General features: G+C 35.7%; 2 protein-coding genes across 2 annotated transcripts; both read left to right on the forward strand.

Annotated features, from left to right (window-relative positions):
* The first annotated feature begins 1,914 nt into the window (after window positions 1–1,914).
* On the forward strand, window positions 1,915–4,421 carry LOC108361232 (uncharacterized). The gene is made up of 4 exons (XM_017613806.1): window positions 1,915–2,273; window positions 2,328–2,563; window positions 2,639–2,779; window positions 3,333–4,421. The coding sequence occupies exons 3-4, from the start codon at window positions 2,654–2,656 to the stop codon at window positions 3,678–3,680; spliced, it is 474 nt and encodes a 157-aa protein (XP_017469295.1). The 5' UTR covers window positions 1,915–2,273; window positions 2,328–2,563; window positions 2,639–2,653; the 3' UTR covers window positions 3,681–4,421.
* Window positions 4,422–6,343: 1,922 nt separating this feature from the next.
* On the forward strand, window positions 6,344–9,122 carry LOC108361233 (rho GTPase-activating protein gacZ-like). Its single transcript, XM_017613807.1, has 2 exons — window positions 6,344–8,771; window positions 8,887–9,122. The coding sequence occupies exon 1, from the start codon at window positions 7,027–7,029 to the stop codon at window positions 8,419–8,421; it is 1,395 nt and encodes a 464-aa protein (XP_017469296.1). The 5' UTR covers window positions 6,344–7,026; the 3' UTR covers window positions 8,422–8,771; window positions 8,887–9,122.
* Window positions 9,123–21,563: the final 12,441 nt, after the last annotated feature.

A 21,563-nucleotide genomic window follows, 5' to 3' on the forward strand; every position in this document is an offset into this window, starting at 1 on the left:
CGTATATTTGTATTTATTTGTAAAATTAATGCACTAAACGAAACTTTATTCTAATTAATTCTAAAGTGTATTTCATTAGTGATGATAAGCAACCGTGCGTGTAAGAAATTTTATGCTACCAAAACTTTATCCCCATAAAGCCTGATATACAGTTCAATGCGAGCGTGAGCGTGAGTTTTTTACTTTGACCAATTGGGGTGTTCACAGTTCGTTCCAAATAGTGTCTCAAAATGTAGACGNAAATCAAGGAAAAGAAATAACAAATATTAGGAATTGGTAATTAAGTTAAATAATTACAATTTTTCAGAAACAAAATCGAAAGGCGACATATAAAAAAGCACGCAAAGAAGAAATGTCTGGCAACACCAGCAAAGTTTTGAGACGATTTTGCGACGACTGCTAGAAAGGGGTGCTCACAGTTTGATGCTAAAAATGTCTCAAAATGTAGACGTCTACATTTTCAGACACAATTTGGAACCAACTGTGAACACCCCAAATATCTTCGTTATTACTCAACTTTTTGCTAGGAATGGGCGATGATGAGAAATCTTTGATTTTTTCATCGTTGATGACATCGGAGGGTCAACATCGATCCTCGATTTTCATCGACCGACAATCATCGATTTTACACAATATCGATATCATTCTAAAATACGGAATTGCTCCCGTGCTCATCAGAATTAAGCAGGCCTCGAATTGTAACATCCGTTCACGGATCGAAAACGATACGAAAGAAAATTACGAGATACGACAGACAGTATAAGCTGAATGGGACAAAAAGTACGTTCGCGTGTGTCATAATCCGAAAATTGTGTTTTTACGTAACGAGTAGTACGATATCGTATGTGACGATCCGAGCCCTGTTCTACTGGAAGCGTTCGCGCAATTTTTAACATTATTTGTTTTCATTCTTGCTGCCTCAAAATTATGAATAAGTTTCAGATTTGTTTAAAAAAATTTATCAAAAAACTTAAAATCAAATCAATTAATTTACTACCTTCGCCTTTTTTATGAATCATAGTTTTACATACGTACCACCACGTTCAGGTATATCGTCACCTGAAATGCAAAAGTCGTAACTACATATGTATGTACATATGTATGTATGAACAGTTACGATCTGGAATCATCAGCACTTCGATTATGTGTGCAAGGTATCGATGTGGCGATGTTCTACATAGTCCGAGATCGATTATAAAAAATCGATATTTTACGTCTTATCATCGATAAAATCGAATATCGATGAATATTGGACAATCCTACTTTTTGCTATAATTGAGACATAAAAAGATAGGCGCATATTGATAGTCATATTTAGTACTCAACTAAGTCGAAACTATTCTAAGTCACAACTAAAGCTATTCATAGTCGCCTTAGTTTCGACTTTTCTGGCTAAGTACCAACTTAAAATTTAGTTTCGGCTGCAGTTGCAACTAAGTCGTAACTAGGAAGAAGTATTTTATCAAGGGAAAACAGACGAAATATGTAAAAATTAAGTTGGTAGAGGGTGATTTTGATAATATTGAATAATCTCTAATTAAAATTTACAAAGATCCATTTTATTCGGAAGATCAAATTAAATGCGTATTACAATTCGAATAAAGCTAAATCACAAATTTATAATTGGAATAATTTAGATAAATTCTCAAATAATAAGTCAGTTTCACGCTAGTTCTTTTAAAGTAAAATTGTGCATAACATTTAGATATCTACTATTTGTATGTTTCACACCATGCTTTCGATAAACATCGACTTCACATCACTGCGGTTCTGGCTATTTCACACAATTAACAAGAAAATGGTACCTTATTCTTTCGTATAATCATGGAATGAAAATAAAAATTACATAAACGGATGATCAAACTTGACATTATTTAATAAAAATGTAATTTTTCCAAAATATCGTAAAGAAAAATCGATACATTTTCACACTCATTTTGCTATATCGTAAACTAAGTCGAAACTACTTAAGGCTGGTTTTCATTTTGGCATATTCAGTGGCAACAGTTGGCATTTAGGTGAAAACAGGTTGTCATATGGGATCATTTTCATTTGACGACATATTTGGCTCAGTGAAATGACGTCCAAATGAGAACGGATATTTGGATGTCAATCATTACATGTGGCAACATTTTACATCCAAAATACATTTGCCAGCATGTTGTCAAATTCATTGTGTTTGACAGTTGGATAGGCGCGATAACCAAAAATCTTAAAACTTCTTTAATTTAATCATTTTTATGGAAAATAAGTGACTTTCAAATCATTAAAAGGTAATTTTTGGATGAAAATTGAGTAACCACTTAATTAATAACTTACAATTTTAGCAAAATGGATAATTCAAGCGCAACAATTGCCAACACCAAGAAGCGGGTGCGGAAGCCAGCAAACAGAACAGCTTATAGAAGCTGTCCAGATACGGGAGGGCCTTTGGAACTACTTGTCCAGAGAATACAGGGACAGAAACTTAAGGGAGGCTCTTTGGGATGATGTAGCAAAGGAAATAGAATTGCCACGATTAGAAGTGACTATAAAATGGAATAGCCTTCGGTGTTCCTTCCGCGTAAGTTTTTAATGAAGTACAAAATAAAATTGTGTATTTGTAATCCGAATATGTAATACGAATATCAATATTTAGGCGGCGTTTAATAGAATGGCAACTACAAAAAGTGGTCAAAGCGCCAAAAGACTGAGTGAACTGAGCCAGCTGTACAACTCTCTGAAATTTTTGGAGCCCACGTTAAACTCTGCGGCTTCTACAACTTCAAATTTGATGGATGTGTGTACATATCGATATTGCTCTGCAATAACGGCACAACTCAAAACTGAAAAAATAAAAGCCCTTACTGCTTTAAGTGGCTGATGTATCTAATCCTTGAATTATCCATGTCTAGTCCTTACTGCATACTGTAGAAATCCTTACGAAAGTATTAACTTAGGGCCGGTTACTCAATGTCTGGTTAACACTAACTACAGGTAAAACATCGTTATCGACGTTACCGACACAGTGGTATATTATGGAGCCGAAGACGTCGATAACGATATTTCACCGCAGATTAGTGTTAACCAGACATTGAGTAACCGGCCCTTAGACATCAATTATACAAGGATTAGAGACATTAGCCACTTAAAAGCAGTGAGGACTTATTTTTTCAGTTTTGAGTTGTGCCGTTATTGCCGAGTAATATCGATATAATTACATAAATATTATAACAATTAATCCAAAATACCAATAGCACCGACACGACTTTTCATCAATGCTTTTAGGGCTACATCGCATATAATTAATCGACTTCTATATATGTATATAGGTATTGTTTTTATCTTTACAGCCAACGGATATCATGTATGAAGTCGAGTTTTTGGAAACGGATGATTTGGAATCGACGCCGTCAACATCCAAAACAACACCAACTCCTTCGGCAAAGCGGCGGCGCATGGAAAAAGAAGACGCCGATTTTGCTAAGACTGTCGAGAGTGCTTTGCAAACAATAACTTCGGCATCGAAAACGGACAAGTGGGACGATTTGGGAGCATTTGTTTCGTCAAGTGGACGGGAGCTGGATATCGAAAATCCACTCCTCGCCAAAGAATTTAAGGTGGCCGTACAGGAAGTGATTTTAAACTTTCAAAAGATAGCTGTAAGCAACACAAGTGTCTTCTCAGAAGATTTAACCTAATACTTGCTTATCAGGATATAATATTTATTTTGAAATATTTATTTTGCAATTGAATGCTTATTTTTTTTGTTTTGTTAAGGTGGCCTCACACAAATGCGATATTAGTTTTTTAACAATTACTTATTTGCAAATAAAATGTACAATTTAGATTTAAGTAGCTCTAGAATTAGCCAGTGTACTTAAATGTATATTTGTACATAAATATATGTACACGGCTGGCTCGATAATTAGAAACGATTTGTTTTTAAAAGTTTTGACCATTTATTTTTATTTATTACTTTTAATTTATTTTTTAAGAAAATATATTTCATGTTACAACAAAAATTATGTAACTAAAAGTTTTAAACTTTGTTCAAGAGTGATAATAATTCGACACAGTTCAAAAAAATTAACATCAAAATTTCAAACTCTTTAATAAGAATCTCTAGAACTCAAGTATGCAGTTTGATGAAAATTTTTTGAACTGTCTCGAATTGTTATCACTCTTGAACAAAGTTTAAAACTTTGAGTTACATATTTTTCGTTGTAACATGAAATACATTTTCTTAAAAAATAAATTAAAAGTAATACATAAAAATAAATGGTCAAAACTTTTAAAAACAAATCGTTTCTAATTATCGGGCCACCAGTATATAAACAGTGATGAACAAAAGTACTGGCACAGTTAATTTTAAGCTATGTATGCAAAGTTTTTTATCTTATTTATTTGCGATAATTTTTTATAAAAATATGGCACATACTAAACCAAAAAACATAAATATCAAATCTCCAAACTTTGTGCAAAACTCAGAAAAATTCAATAAACTTGCAACTTTTTATTAAGATTTTTTAGAAAAATTCTAGGAATGCAGTTTTATAGCCCATTAAATTTTAAAGAAAGTGCAAGTTTGAAGGTGCTTGAAAATCGCGTTGGTTTTTGGCAATTTTTTTAGTCGAAGGTGTTGCTCATTTTCTCCATACAAAAAATAATTGTCGAACATACTATTGTAATGGCACCGCTAACAATACGGCAGCACTATTCAGCGCCGTCGTAATGTTGGTAGCCCTGTTGGAACATACGTTCCACAGGTACCTAAAGCCGAGTGAAAAAACGAATGTTAAATCAATCGAACTCGTACTTTCAAACCTGGCGGACACGCGCAAATAAAACTCAACTCATTTTTGTAATTTAAAGTTAAAATCAAAGTGTTTCATTTTTCTAAAACCGTAAGTAGTTGCGCGAGTGAAAAGAATTTAAAATATCCTGCTATTTTCGGCTACTAGGGCGTAGCCCCTTGAGAAGTTAATTGCTGCGAGGCGAAATCCAGCGAGCGTTGGAAAACGGCTCAGCCAACATATTGGCAAGATAACCTTCGGCGGCAACAATCAACTACCACCCACAGGAATCGCAGCAGGAGCAGTTTCTTTATTTAAAGCATCGCAACACTCAGCAGTTTCAACGTTGGTGAGTTATTTTAAACTTAACATGGCGACCGTGGCTAAGGTGCCAAAGTGTCCGAGGGCGCCAACCCGAGCAAAAATGAAAAATCATTAAAAAGTAAAAATTAAAAAAAGCGGTTGTGTGAAGTGGTGTGGTGGCTAAATTTTATAGTGCGTAATAATTACTATCGCAACTGTACAGTGAGAAATAGGTACACGAGCAGTTGGCAACGGGTACGCAAAAGTACCGCTATATATATAGATATACGCAACTGTACAGTGAGCAGTACGCGAGCAAACGGCAATTTGGCAACGGGTACGCAAAAGTACCGCTATATATATAGATATACGCAACTGTACAGTGAGCAGTACGCGAGCAAACGGCAATTTGGCAACGGGTACGCAAAAGTACCGCTATGTATATACATACGAACAACTACGTAGTTAGCACATAACTCCACAGCAAAATTAAGGCAAGTCACGCCACTTCCCATACACACACGCACACGCGCGAATATAGAAAGCCCCATACGCGCGTACAACAGTATTGTGCACTGTAACTGGGCATACGGCGGTCGCGTTCAGGCATAACACCAGCCAAACAGAGGTACACTGATAAATAGTGCAGTACCCCACGCGACCGTTCGCATAGCGGCATACTCGCGCTATATCTAGAGTATTAGGAGACCAACAACAAATTATAGTAACAAATTTACAACAACTACCATTTTAAGACAGCAGCGCGGGAGGCTGAAGTATAGCAACAAACCAACGGAGTAATTTGCGGTATTTTGATGTACAGACTGCAGCGAGGGAGCAACAAGTCGGCAGTGGTAGCGGTTCGTTATATGTAATATACATATGTACATTCTTTTGCTTATACATATGTACACACGTTTTTTTTTAAATTTCACTGTCGAAGCCAAAGGAAAACAGGCAAATGTGTTAAATTAAAACATTTTTTTCAAATCCTTTTTGACTCTAAAATTTAAAAAAAAAAAATTTACATACTAATACATTTTGATGTGTGAATTAAAGAAAAACTAAAACCATTGCTTTCATGCAAATTTTGACAGTCCTGACAGGGACAAGTGAATTTCAAACAATATTATATTCATTCCTAAATATTGATACAATATATACATATATATTTATTTTAATGATTGATTCATATTCATTGATTTTTCCTTATTAGTACGAAAGTGATACAAACGAGCATTTCTAATTACCCCATTTTCATGATACATATACCTATTATTAGATGATATTTTGCTTTCATTAAAAATTTCTAGCTACAAGTGACCATTTAAATATATTTTTCTGATTCCAAAAAAAAAAAGCCATCGACATCAAAAGTTACCAAGCCAAACAAAACCCTAAAAATTAAACTTAACATTAAACTTAAACCTATATTTGAAAAATTTTTCAAAAAGTGAATTTTCAATAAAGAAATTAGATCCATGTATCCACCTAGGTATAAGTGACGTTCTTCTCAACAATATAACATTACTAGCTTTAAGTGACTTAGCACTGTTTGCGGATGCTTATCGATTACATCGATTTTCTTTCTTAAATACTTTTTTTACCAAAATATAACTTCCTGGAGTTTATTAAAAGATTACAAACCCATATACCGATGTACATGTGTAATAAAACCGTTTATATTCGATAAATTCTTATTAAAAACATACATTAAAACGTTTCAAAAACAAATTAAACTCTTTTGCCTTGCATGTGAACTGCACGAAATCCCCGATATCCCAACTGCATGAAAACCCCTTGTTGCATGCGATTTTTCAGCCGATGACCTACTGAAGAAAAACATAAGTATTTTTCATAATTCAATTTCTTTTTATTTTTTATACAGGGTGAACGATAGCTTGTTTTCGTACATGTTGGGTTTCCACTTCTTTGAGATTAGCCGGTTATGAGCGAATTCGATAAACAATTTAAAGTATATAAAGCAGATTTTGATAAGATTACGAAACGCATTTTACAAAATAGGCCGTTGTCTTCGAATGCGAAAAAATTAAACGAATACAAATATTCGCTTATCACAGCTTATAATAATATTTTATTACTAGTTATTGGTAATAGTTCGGCCCATACCTGTAATCTCAAAGAAGTCCAAGTTAAATTAGCTCGTTGCAAGGAACAGTTAGCAAAGTGCTTTAATAAACTGAATTGTCGCGTTAGGATTCCACCTGATAGCTTATCGCTAATTTGCCAATCAGACTTAGCTGACTCTGAGTCAGAAGAAGAATTTAGTGACGCCAAGTCAGAAGCTTCGGTACAATTCAGTCTTAAAAGAAGTACTTCACTTCCATCCATTAAAGATCTGCTAACAATATCCGACGAGCCGTCAACAGCTACCAGTTCACCAAATATTTCTAAATTTTTTCAAGAATTTTTAGACATGGCTACCCCTGAACAGAAAAAATCGTTTATTAGTCTTTGTGCCTCAATCATTAGGGAAAATTACAATGGAGATCCGCTAGCACTTGAATCGTTTATAGACAAAATTAATTTAATTGAAGATTTTGCAGATGAAAACTTAAATACGACTTTTATATCATTTTTGAAATCGAAACTCGAAGGCAAGGCACGTGAAGCAATTCCAACAGAAGTTAGTTCAGTTAGGCAAATAAAAGATGCGTTGAGAAATAGAATAAAGCCAGACAACTCGAAAGTTGTAGCTGGGAAAATTGCATCTTTACATGTCATAAACAACAATTATACGGAATTTGCTAAGCGTGTCGAGGAGCTTTCGGATGCTTTAGAGCGCTCTTTGATCATTGAAGGTATGACACAGTCTAAGGCTCATGAAATGGCAGTCGAGCAAACAGTAAACGTTTGTAGACTCAATACTCGGTCGGATTTGGTCAAATCAATTTTATCGTCAACTACCTTCAGTGATTCAAAGGACGTAGTAGCAAAAATGATAGTCGAACAAAATAATCAAGTGAAAGAGCGCCAAGTGTTAGCGTTTCGATCCCGAGTAAATAGGCCAAATAGCTTTAGAGGTAGTTTCAGAGGGCACAATTTTAATAGGTACAACAATAACAATTTCAGACAAAACAACTCAAATTTCAATAGGTACAATAATAACGCTGATAACAGTAGGTACAGCAATAACGGTTCAAGGCATAACGGTAACAATTTCAACAATAATAGGAATCGGTCATCAAACAACAATCGAAACAATAACAGCAACAATAATAGTAATAGACGTCCAAATTCACGCAGTAATGCTAATGTGCGCGCTTTAAACGCCCACGCCCCTCAGGAGCGAACACTGAGGGCGGAAGAAATGGACAACTAAATACTTCTTTTTCAACAAAAGGCATATACTGTCTAAATCTAAATTACTCTGATTTTATTGAATTGCGAATTAATGGTTCAAACAAATTTTGTACGATTTTAGTCGACACGCAAGCCGACATTTCTTTAATCAAATTTTCTAGCATTGATAAACATTTTTCTATAAATACGAACGATATAATTCACATTACCGGTGTCACTTCTGATACAGTTTCTACGTTAGGTACAATTACCATAATCTTGACTTTTACTGATTTTTACATTAAACATACGTTACATGTAGTAAGCGATGATTTTAACATACCATCTAATGGTATACTGGGTAAAGATTTTCTAAAAAGTAACAAATGCGTTATTAGCTATGCAAGCAATTGTATTTCCTTCTGGGTAGGCAATGAAAAAGTCGCGATACCAATCCTACACGGAACCGAAAGCGACACTTGTATCATACCACCCAGATGCGAAGTTTATCGAATTTTCAATTTTGGCAATTCGCCGGATCCACTTTTTGTAGAATCGCAGGAAGTTGAACACGGTGTATTCACAGCAAGATGCATAGTTAATAGCGGTAACCCAATTATTAAAATTATAAATACCACAGATGAAGTAAAACATGTAAAGAATGTAAATATTCGGACTGAAAAACTTTCCGACTATCACGTTTACTCAATTAATAAGACCAAGACAGAAGACCCCCGAACGAACGAATTAATAATAATTTTAAAAATCCAAATCCCTACAAAAGCTAACAGCAATTTACTTGACCTTTGCATAAAATATGCCGACATTTTCGCTCTTGACAACGAGAAAATGACATTAAACAATTTTTATGAACAGAAACTAAGGTTGACTGACACTGACCCGGTATATGTAAAAAATTATCGTCTGCCATATTCCCAACGTGAAGAGATAACTCGCCAAGTTAATAAATTACTAGATAACGATTTAATTGAAGGAAGTTATTCCAATTACAATAGTCCTCTAATTTTGGTGCCTAAAAAGTCTACTAATGGTCAAAAAGCATATCGTATGTGCGTTGATTTCCCCGCAGTCAACAAAAAACTTATTGCGGATAAATTTCCTCTCGCACGAGGCGCAGACGCACTCTCACGTATAACGATAGACGAAATAAGGGAATCAACGAAAAATATTTTGGCAGTACAGACGAGATCAATGACTAGACGAGAAAACGACAAAATAATACAAAACAAAGACAATAACAAACACGAAAACTCACAGAAATTAAACGTTTATGATAAATTTTCTTACAATTTTACAAAAAAGATACCGCGTATTAGATCAGAAATTACTTATGATAAAAATGATAAAATTAAAAACTTACGAATTTGTGCACATATTAAACACAAAAAACTCGAGTTACTTAATTATGTCTTTGCTAACGAAATAATGAATTTCGATAATTTACTTTCGAGGCTTGAAATTGAAACCAGCAAACACAAAATTAAGGAGATTGAATGGCCAAAAGACGATGAATTTTTCCGTCATTTCACGATTGCTAGCTTAAAAAATCGCGGGAATATAATTTTAAAATCATTACAATTAATAATTTTAACAGATCCAAGCCTGATCACTTTGCAAAAATCGTTTCTCAAGGAGGGTGATGTAATGGCACCGCTAACAATACGGCAGCACTATTCAGCGCCGTCGTAATGTTGGTAGCCCTGTTGGAACATACGTTCCACAGGTACCTAAAGCCGAGTGAAAAAACGAATGTTAAATCAATCGAACTCGTACTTTCAAACCTGGCGGACACGCGCAAATAAAACTCAACTCATTTTTGTAATTTAAAGTTAAAATCAAAGTGTTTCATTTTTCTAAAACCGTAAGTAGTTGCGCGAGTGAAAAGAATTTAAAATATCCTGCTATTTTCGGCTACTAGGGCGTAGCCCCTTGAGAAGTTAATTGCTGCGAGGCGAAATCCAGCGAGCGTTGGAAAACGGCTCAGCCAACATATTGGCAAGATAACCTTCGGCGGCAACAATCAACTACCACCCGCAGGAATCGCAGCAGGAGCAGTTTCTTTATTTAAAGCATCGCAACACTCAGCAGTTTCAACGTTGGTGAGTTATTTTAAACTTAACACTTTGTATGGAAGACCTGCGTGAAAAAAATTGCCAAAAATCAACGCCATTTTCTCGAACCAGAAACATAACCATTATAAGAGAAAAGAATAAAAGTCCATCAATAATCATTATATTAATATAAATTTGAATTTTTTTGAGTCATCTATAATTATTATTCAAGGACTTATATTATAAAAGTCTTTTCATAATAATTATGAGCGTGAAAAAATGTTTTAAGTCTTAGAAGGCGGGACTTGTTCAGGAGCATTTCAGGATTAGTTGGGGACCATTTCGGGGCTAGGTTGGGCCCAGCTCGGCACTAGTTAGGGAGTAGTTTGGGACCAGTTGGGGCTCGGTTTGGGACCCTTTCGGGACTGTATACAAAATTTTTTCGCACTCACTCAAAATTGAATGGGCTATAAAACTGCATTCCTAGAATTTTTCTAAAAAGTCTTAATAAAAAGTTGCAAATTTATTGAATTTTCCTGAGTTTTGCACAAAGTTTGGAGATTTGATTTTATATATCATTGCATATATTGCGAAAAATTCACTGTGCCAATACATTTGTTCGTCACTGTATGTATGGACTTTATTACCTGATCAAATGTGCCAAATGAAAAAAATGTGATACTGAGATAAAATAACAGTACAAATGCAAGAACTGGTTTACATTTTTAAGAAAGTAGTGAATACTTTGTTTATTTCTAGCAGTATTTTATATACATATTTACTTTTATTATATTAGTCATAGTTTAATAAGTTTGGCATGTGGGGCATTCCAGCTCAATTCGCATGCTTTTGGATTCAAAGCTTGCACAAATTTCACAAAAATAATAATAAATAAATTGCCAAAATACTATGAAATCATCCAATATGTATATACACTTGTGATCAGCTAATTAAGCCAGCAACATTTTGATAAATTTTGTCTATTTTTCTTTTGTTTATTTAATGTTTATTATTTTTTCATAAAAGTCTAGCTCATTATATAACAAACACCATATAAATCCAACTTTGTGCAAAAATTATGAAAAATCTGCAAAGTTTCGGCTAAATTTTCAACATTTTATGCAGATTTTTTTAGTATTTTTCTGAGTATGCAGTTTAATAGCCCATTAAATTCGCTAATCGCTAAGTTGCTGATATTTTTTTTCTGACTGCATTACAATTTTTTTTGTATGAAAAAAAAAATTATTAAAAATCAACGCGATTTTTTAGCAACTTAAGACTTGCACATTATTACCCTAGAATTTAATGGGCTTTTAAACTGCATACTCCGTTGGACTTGTCAAAGGCGTTTGACACCGTCTGCCATTCCACGCTGCTAGAAGATATAGAGGCCTCCTCTCTCCCACAGAGGCTCAAACGGTGGTCGGCAAATTATCTGAGTGGTCGACATTCGTCGGTAACATTTAGAGACAAAACGAGTAAGCAGCGAAAAATAAAACAGGGGGTTCCTCAGGGTGGTGTCCTTTCCCCGCTACTGTTTAACTTTTATATTTCAAAGCTCCCTCAACCACCAGAGGGAGTCTCGATTGTCTCCTATGCCGACGACTGCTCGATCATGGCGACTGGGAATGGAATTGATGACCTGTGTTTGAAAGTAAACGGCTATCTCTCCGAACTTTCTCGCTTCTTCACTGCAAAGTGTCTAGCCCTCTCCCCTACGAAATCCTCCGCGACCCTGTTCACAACCTGGACGAAGGAGGTCAGGCTACCGCTGGGGATTCACGTCGATGACACACCAATTCCGACGGTGAATAACCCCAAAATACTCGGAGTAACATTCGACAGCCTGCTCTCCTTCTCTGCGCACTCAACCGCTATTGTCAATAAAGTACAGAGCCGCAACAAGGTCCTCAAGTCGCTAGCCGGCAGTACTTGGGGCAAAGACAAAGAAACGTTGCTGGCAACATACAAGGCAATAGGCCGGCCGGTTTTGAACTACGCAGCGCCAGTGTGGTCGCCAGGGACTAGTAGGACGCAGTGGACGAAGCTACAGACGGTACAAAATACGGCACTTAGGACAGCGACGGGATGCCTCCTGATGTCGCCAGAACACCACTTGCACGGCGAGGCGCAAATGCTCCCAGTTAAGGAGCACAACATAATGCTCTGCAAGCAGTTCCTGATCGGGAGCCACAGAAGTGGCCACCCAAACAGACAGCTGCTTGCAGAGGAGCCCTCGCCTAGGCACGTCAGGAGGCATCTATATGAACTGACGGACGAAGTCCAGAGGTTCATTAAGCAACCTCTGGACCCGACAGCGTACAGACAGGCCCTGAACGGCATTCACAGGGACTCAGTCTCGAGTTATGTAGACTCTAGACCTGTGAATGCCGTTCTAGGCATACCACCCCCGGACATTGACGAGACAGAGCTTCATCTGCCTCGGGAGACACGCACTACACTCGCTCAACTTCGCTCCGGCTACTGCAGCAGGTTAAACTCCTACTTGAGTAGGCTGAATGAGGATGTGCCGAACGAATGTCCGGCATGCGGAGAGACCCCACATGACTCGAACCATCTCTTCGTATGCCCGGAAAACCCGACAACCCTAACGGCCTTGTCCATGTGGACAGATCCCACAGAAGCTGCACGCTTCCTAGGGTTGCCGTTAGTGGAACTTGACGACAACGACTGAGATACCAACCGATCTGGGCGGGGTTGTTGTAGCCGCTACAACAACAACAACAACAAAATCTGCATAAAATGTTGAAAATTTAGCCGACTTTGCAGATTTTTCATAATTTTTGCACAAAGTTTGAAATCTGGATTAATATGGTGTTTGTTATATAATGAGCTAGACTTTTATGGAAAAATAAACATTAAATAAACAAAAGAAAGATAACCAAAATTACCAAAATGTTGCTGGCTTAATTAGCTGATCACAAGTGTATGTTTAAAATGAATTATAAATGAATGAATGAATTATGCAGAATTGTCCTGCTGTATTGCCAGGGTACCTCTCCGTGGGGTGTCATGAAGTACTTCATAAATAATTGTCGTACTTGCAATGCATCATCTGCCGGGCGACTTAAAGAACTGCTTGATCGAATAGAATTTAAAGTTTCGCTTTGACCGAGCTCCATTCGCCAATTACCGGGCAATGCTTCGCCGTTTATGTCACTGTCAACATCCCTTCGTTTAAAATATACTGAATTTCTTGATATTAGAAAATTATGCAGTACACATATTGCAAGAACTATGAATTTAGAAGTCTCAGGCTTAACATCCATTGGTCGTCTAAGGATTCTAAACCGCGACGCGCAAATGCCAAATACATTTTCCACCACATTTCTGGCTCGAGAAAGTCTATAATTAATGATTTTGTGTGACATTACTTGTTCGCGATAAGAAAATGGCTTTAAGAGATATGGTTTAAGTGGAAAGGCGTCATCAGCAACAATCACAGACGGCATCAGATCTCCTTCATGTGGCAACGATCTTGGAGGTGGAAAGTTAATTGTATTTTCAGCTAGAGCATTTGAAAGTGGGCATCTACAAATATATATATGTTAATAAAAAAATAGTTGTGTGGATCCCACGCGCGATTGAAATGAAACTTCTTCCTATTACCACGTCATATTGAGTATTTTCTGCATAATAAGAAAATTTTGTCTTAATCTCAACCTCAACCTAAATCTTAGTTAACCTTAACTTTGACCTTACCGACAACTTTTATCTTAGGGCCATTTGTTCAATGTTCGGTTACTACAAACCGGAGCTGAAAGCTGCCGTTTTTTCGTTTGGAATTAGAGCTCGCTTTTTCGTTACATCGATGTTTACATTTACCCCCAACCGAACCCAAAGAAGTTTCACTTCAAAAAGTATATTTATGGGTACCACTTTTATAAAATTTGTACGTTGTGGGTATCTCACCTTGCAAAACCTCCTCCGTCTGACTCACGACCGTACGCTCCAACTTCAACAAACAAAAATCTATAATCGGCGTCTACCATTGCCATTAAGGGCCGTTTGCACCATGTCTAGTTAATTCTAACTCCCAGTCAAACATCTTTATCGACGTTATCGACACCCATCATATAACATGTGATCGATAAAGCAGTTAACGTGCTTAACTGAAGGATGTACCTCCAGTTAGCGTTAACTAGACATGGTGCAAACGGCCCTAAGACAATACTGTTGTGGCTTTTATAATTAAAGTATTCGGAGCCGCTATTAGGAGGTGCTTGAATAATAATATGTTTCCCGTCTAGTGCACCGCAGCAATTTGGGAAGTTCCATCTCTCTTCAAATTTGTTTGCAATGTCTAACCATTCAGCGGGAGAATTTGGCATCTGAACAAAAAAAAAAAAATATAACACTTTCTGTTCAGATCGTAAATGCAAACACAGAAATCTACATACTTTTAGGAAATCATCTTTTAGGGTTCGGAAAATTGCCTCGCAGGTTTCGCGTATTATATTGCAAATTGTTGTTTTCCCTAAAAGAAAAACAGACATCAAACTTCCAAAACTATCACCAGTCGCTAAGTATCGCAGCGCCACCGCCAATCTTTCTCCAACCGAGATGGATTCCCTTAATCGAGAATCTTTCTTTCCAATGTGCTGGGTCAAATGATTTGCCAAAAAATCGAAATCCTCCACGTTTATCCGCAAAAAGTTGTGAAACCAGAAGGGATCTTGTTCCCGCAGTTTCAAACGAAGTGTGCTGTAAAACTCACTTGTTTTTCTCAGGGTCAAACCCGGTCGTATCCACCACTTTTTGGGCCTTTTAACTTTTTTTTTATTCCTCCACGCCTTCAAAGTTATTATTAAACACAATGCCGCACCGGCCACTGCAATATTCCTTTTAATCATTTTATTTATTTGCTTTCGATCTATTTTATTCAAACTTCAAACTGACAAAGAGCTGGCCAGGGTCTTCATCTTACAAAATATTTTTGCCATGTGGAGTGGAAACGGCATGTCAGTCGACTGACTCCAAAAACTGTTGTCAATCATTTTCAATCGGTATCATGGCAGTTTATGGCATGTAATGAAAACACTTTTTGGAAGAATGACATCGCTGGCAGTTATGTAGTCAGCGAATATTCCTTAATGAAAACCAGCCATTAGTAGAAGTCTGAAATGCGACTATGAATAGAGGTAAATTTTATGTTGGTACTTAAATTTAAGTTGCAACTTTGTTAGATTCGACTTAGTTGCTGGACTATGAATACGCGACCTAGATAATTAAAATATCTTTCAGAATTATAGAATAAAAACTAATTTAAAATGCCTTTTTCTCGAGCTCACACTCAACTGTGTGCATACGCAAAGCATTCGCATGTGAACGGCAAGTTTTGACGGATGTGGCATATTATGCATTTTAAATTAGTTTTTATTCTATAATTCTGAAAGATATTTTAATTCTCTTTTTTTCATGTCTCAACTATAGCAAAAAGTTGAGTAATAACGAAGATATTGGTCAAAATAAAAAACTCACGCTCACGCTCGCATTGAACTGTCATGAATAAAAATTCCCTGAGAATTTTTCCTCTTTTCCCTATTCTCCTATTCTAAACGATCTTCGAAAAAGGGAAAATGTATTTCGGGAAAAAAAGTAAGTATTACGAATGTCAAAAAGGAGGAGAATTGATTTCGTTATTCTGGGAGAATTTTCACCGGTATTTTAAAAGGGAACTGCTACAAAAATGTAAGTTAATTACAATTTAAAGGAAATTTGGTGTAATAAAACGTTTAACCCTTTCATTTTTTTGAGAAACAGGTAGAAATCTTAATGAGCCTAATGGAAGCAAGTTTGTTTTGGGTTATTTCATGAAAACGCGCGATTGAAATCAAAATATTTCGACTCACATGTGTAGTTAAAATACTAACTTTTAATTTAGCACTAATATTTAAATTTCCGGAGCACTAGTTTATTAATAATGCGGCTTCCAAAATTCACAGTGGCAACTGGACCTAGCAAAGGGTACCCTTTGATATTTGTACACTTATTTTGGTTTATTACATGAAAACGCGCGATTGAAATCGAAATATTTCAACTTACATGTGTGGTTAAAAGACTAAGTTTTAATTTAGCACTAATACTTAAATTTTCGGAGCACTAGTTTATTAATAATGTGGCTTCCATAATTCACAGTGGCAACTGGACTTGGCAAAGGGTACTCTTATCCTATTTGCCTACTTATTTCGGGTTATTACAAGAAAACGCGCGATCCAAATTAAAATCTTTCAACTTACCCGTGTAGTTAAAAGATTGAGCTTTAATTTAAACACACAGATTTATATAATTTATTAACAACTTTAATATGAATTACTCTTATATGTGAAACACACTTTTATGTGTATAACACGCATATTAAATGGCGGGAGTTGAGTTGTCAAAATAACTGTCACACAGCTCTTCGAAAGTTCGAATTTCCTACTCCCAAATTTTCGGGCAAAATGCTGCTCCCTGGCAGTTTCGAATAGGAGGACTTTATTCTCGAGAAAAGTAAAATCCTCGAGAAATTAAATCCTCGGGAATATTCAGAATTGGGCTGTGTATATCAGGCTTAAAGGACTTCACCATAGGAGTGTTCGATATTTAAGAAAGTATCGATATCATGAATCTTCGCATGTAAAATCGATATGGCGATATATCGGGCTGAACAATATCGATATTGAAAAAATCGATGTTCAAAATCCTACTCCCAATTGAATAGAATATTAAACCTGCCTATCTACTCACCTAATTGTGTTATTTCCAATTTGCATATTTACTGAGTATTAAAACGGCATGTCTGTCGACTCAAGCGGTTTGTCAAACTTAAGAGCTAAATAAATCACACAGTACAGTATTTTCCCATACACTTTTTTGTAGTTGAAAAATAAATTTCAACTTAAATATCGATATTGCGGGTAAAGTATCGATGTAAAGTATCGACCTTGGAATATCGATTCAAAAAATCTATTATCGTGCCATGAAATATCGATATTCAGGATAATCGATACGATATCGAACGTTCCTACTTCACCACATTTTATTAACTGGATATACTGAGCTCTAAGCTGAAATTAGTCAAGAACGCAGAACGTATACTTAAACGCAGTCTGTATACGCAGAATTTTGTCGACTACTGGAGCCCTCAGTGTTGCTTACTACAGTGTTGCCACTCATCTATGTCTTTTCATAAACTTACCTTTTCAACTACAATTTTTCGTGCTATAATAGATCGCAGCTTAAAGGTGCTAGTAAACGATGAGAGTAAATACCTAGAGAATAGGAATTCACTCTCATTCTCACCGTCTAACAAGTAATGAGAGTGGGTATTCGTTCTTATCGTGGAGTTCTCATAAGTTCTCAGCACAGGAATATTCTTACCCATGTAACAAGTGCGTTTGAGAGTTTTCTTACACTCTCACTCATATTCTCAGCTCTCATATGTTATGCGTTGAAAATTTGTATTATCAGCCGTACACAGTGTAAGATGCCTAATAACGCAAGAGTGATAGAATAAAAGATTGCGAAAATCAAGCTGTGAGCAACCGGTTGTGACGTCATAAAAGTGAGGGAATGAGGGAGCGCAAAGCATAAATTTTACGGAATAAGAGGAAACGCTAGCATGTGATGCGAAATAATGATTTAAATGCAAGTAGAATTGTACCCATTATTTAGCCTTTATATTCGGTACAAGCACACAATTTTAAGTATATCCTGAAGACAGCAAAATAACTTGTCGGGACATTTTGTCTTATTTTTATAAGCATTTCAACGCGTTTTCTAGTATATATATATAGTGAAATTATATGTGGTACCGAAAGGAGAGGTTAACCACTATCAAAAACTTATACACGTAAAAATACATATCTACTTTTTAGGTACAAGAGAGGGTTAGCGGTCCCTTTATTTTCTACATCGTGTAATAACGGACTTACGAAATGCATTGATCATTCATTCGTTAATTCGTTGGGTGTAAGTATTCTCACGCTGTGTTCTTCATGAATATTAACTCATATTAAAATACTTCATATTTTTTTTAGAAATGGACCGACGTAATATCAATTATCACTTTCTTCCTCTTGTTGTTTTCTATCTTCATAGGGGGACAGGAGACCCAAAAGTAATTTTTTGCGTCTATTAAACATTCTTCACAACACCTGAATGACAAAATACTACATAATTATCGCAATGTAGAGAACACAACATTACCGTTACTTTATTCTTGGCGAATACTACAAAGTCATTTATTCTATTTCCACTTATTCACGCCTTTTTCTTCTTTTGTTTTGTTTTGTCACTGCAATCTTGTATTCTGTAATTCTTGCATAAGTTTATATATTATTACATATTTTACTTTCAAACCGCGTGAGAACTCCTCGTGTAAACAGACATGAGAACGAGTGAGATTTTTCCTACCAAAATAAAATGCGTGTGTAACACCGTACAAATGATAGAAGTGAAGCTTCTTAAACGTACCAGGTACCTACTCACGAAATTGGATGTGTAAACATATGTTTACGGTTCGGCAAACCATTAGGCGATTGAATTACATACATAGGTTTGGTTAGAAATCAAACAATAATTTCATTTCATCTTATAAATTTTCTGATATACATATAATTTATTTATTCATTTTCCGGTAACACCACCTTAAATGAATTCGCGCTTCTAGCATCCATAGGACCGGGTTGTAATGGAAGTAATTGTATGTTTAACAAATAAATGAAAATTTGTATGATACAATCAATAGATCCTTACGAATTCGCCATTACCAAGGCACTAAGTAACGTACGCACTTTTGTTTGCAAAATGCATTTATTTAAGTTGAAAGAAGACAAATTCCTTTGTTCGGCATTTATTCTTACTCGCTTTCTATCTTCCAAGGCGAATTCATATATTCTTATCACGAATTCATATATTCATGAGGGAGCAAGAGTATAAAAACATAAAATTACTTTATAAATTAAAAGCATAAGTATCACATGTATGCGTAGTCCAATTCACGAATGAGTAAAAACTAAGTGCATAAACTCTATTTCGCGTTAATTGAAATCATGAAATGGTGTTCATTCTTTCAGTTTCTACTCAAACGCATGAAATGATTTGATGAATTGGCCTACGCATAATGGTAGTAAATGACATAATGAATTACAACAAATACATCTCATTGACATATTGCAAGCCGAAAACGTTGGTTCAAATCAATCCGCAATCAAGTTGGACGTTTTGCCCACAAACATTGCAATTTTGCGAGCAGTCTCCAGTGATCGGACTTTAAAATAAATTTGTGTGGTATAATCTGGAAAAAAATGTGGTAGATCTCAGGTTTTGGATCGAACTTTGTACAAAAATTAAAAATATTCTGCAAGGTTTCACTAAAATTGCAAACATTTTAATTAGAATCTAAAAAAAATTAATTATAGTATAATAATGTAACGTCCTTCTCAAGGTCTCTTTGTATCTGAGTTCGATCACTGAATTGTCGAATAAAGTTCGTCAACCAACTTATCTGTTCTTTATTCAAAATCTCACTACTCATAATTTTTCCGTTTTTGACAATTCAATATTTTCTATGAACACTAAATTAAATGAATAAAATAACAACAAGTATGAAAAGTAACAGGTGCAATAACTCTACAAGTAGCTAGTGGTATCGCGACTTTTCAATATCCGTCACACTGTCCTCCGCTTAAGTCTGATCGTCCCGATTAGACACAATATTCTTCTATCCAAACTGAGCCAATCTGTCCAGGTGAACTACTTTGATTTTCGCCTGTCCTGTTTTGCATTACTGTATACGATACACCACGTCATTAAGCCATTTAACCACCTTGTATGGAAATCCCTTTCTTCCTTTGCGGATTATAAAGAAGTACTAAGTCACCTTTCTTAAATCCCTCAGAGTTCACAGCACAATCAAATCGATCCTTCATCTTATCACTCATTAGCTGGGTATGTTGCCTCACATGATGGTGTAACTTATCCATGTCATCTTGCAGCGTTTTCCAATGACTACCTTCGTCCATTGTGGGGGCAGCACCTCTTCCGAAAACTAAATGACACGGCAGTTTTAAATCACTTCCAAAGAGCGTCCTAGCCGGCGATTGGCCAGTAGTTTCATGTACAGCTGAGCGATAGGCCAACAGGAACATTTGGATGTGTTTATCCCAATTCCGATGGCAGTTCCCCACCACCTTTCGCTAGTGTTCCTCCAAAGTGCGGTTGAACCAGAGAACGTATATTGATAGAGAAGGTCCAAGAACTGTGAATGCCACATTTTTTGAGCNCAGAGAACGTATATTTATAGAGAAGGTCCAAGAACTGTGAATGCCACATTTTTCGAGCCAACTAAACTGGCGAAGCGCATTTTAAGAGCGACAAATATTTGGAATACTTAACAGCGAAAGCAAAATACAAAGCAGAAAAGAAGAATGTTAACAGAGCTAAATCTCACGAGAGCATTTGGAATGTTAATTTAATATGAATATTGATGGNGCAGAAAAGAAGAATGTTAACAGAGCTAAATCTCACGAGAGCATTTGGAATGTTAATTAAACATGAATATTGAAGATTTTTGTGATATTTTGGGAAAATTTTCAAATAGAAAACCCAAGTAAAAGAAATTAAATTTTTGTTCAATGATTTGTACAAGTAACATGAAATTAAATCGAAAATAGTATATAACATTCCCGATTTTTGTGATATTTTATTAATAATTGCAAATAGAAAAGTCCCATGAGTTTGTGTTTTTTGTGAAAATATTTTTTGATCAAAAAATCCTTTTCCCAAGTGATTTCCACAAATACCGTGAAAATAAATCGAAAATGTTATATAGCATTTTTCGAGTTTTGTAATATGTTGTTCGATTTTCAATTATAAAACTTTATTGGTATTCGATTTTTTTGTAAATAGAGTTTTTAGGAGAAAAAATTATTTCTTCTCGGTGATTTGTACACACAACGTTAAAATAAATCGAAAATATTCTATAACATTTTTTCCAATTTTTGTGTTATTTTCAAGTAAAAAACTATTGGTATTGGACTAAAAAAAAACCTGTGAAAAGAATTATTTTCCTTTTTTTGTAGAGATCTCACAAAACTAAGTCGGA

The sequence above is a fragment of the Rhagoletis zephyria genome, unplaced genomic scaffold (genome assembly GCF_001687245.7).
Source record: "Rhagoletis zephyria isolate East Lansing unplaced genomic scaffold, Rhagoletis_zephyria_1.1 Rzeph_scaffold_00719, whole genome shotgun sequence".
Taxonomy (NCBI): Eukaryota; Metazoa; Arthropoda; class Insecta; order Diptera; family Tephritidae; genus Rhagoletis; species Rhagoletis zephyria.

Bases quoted from the DNA above. Each gene is read 5' to 3' on its own strand.
- LOC108361232 (XM_017613806.1), top strand. From the start codon at position 2,654: ATGGCAACTACAAAAAGTGGTCAAAGCGCCAAAAGACTGAGTGAACTG. The intron at 2,780-3,332 runs GTGTGTACATAT...TTATCTTTACAG, and splicing joins CAACTTCAAATTTGATGGAT to CCAACGGATATCATGTATGA.
- LOC108361233 (XM_017613807.1), top strand. From the start codon at position 7,027: ATGAGCGAATTCGATAAACAATTTAAAGTATATAAAGCAGATTTTGAT.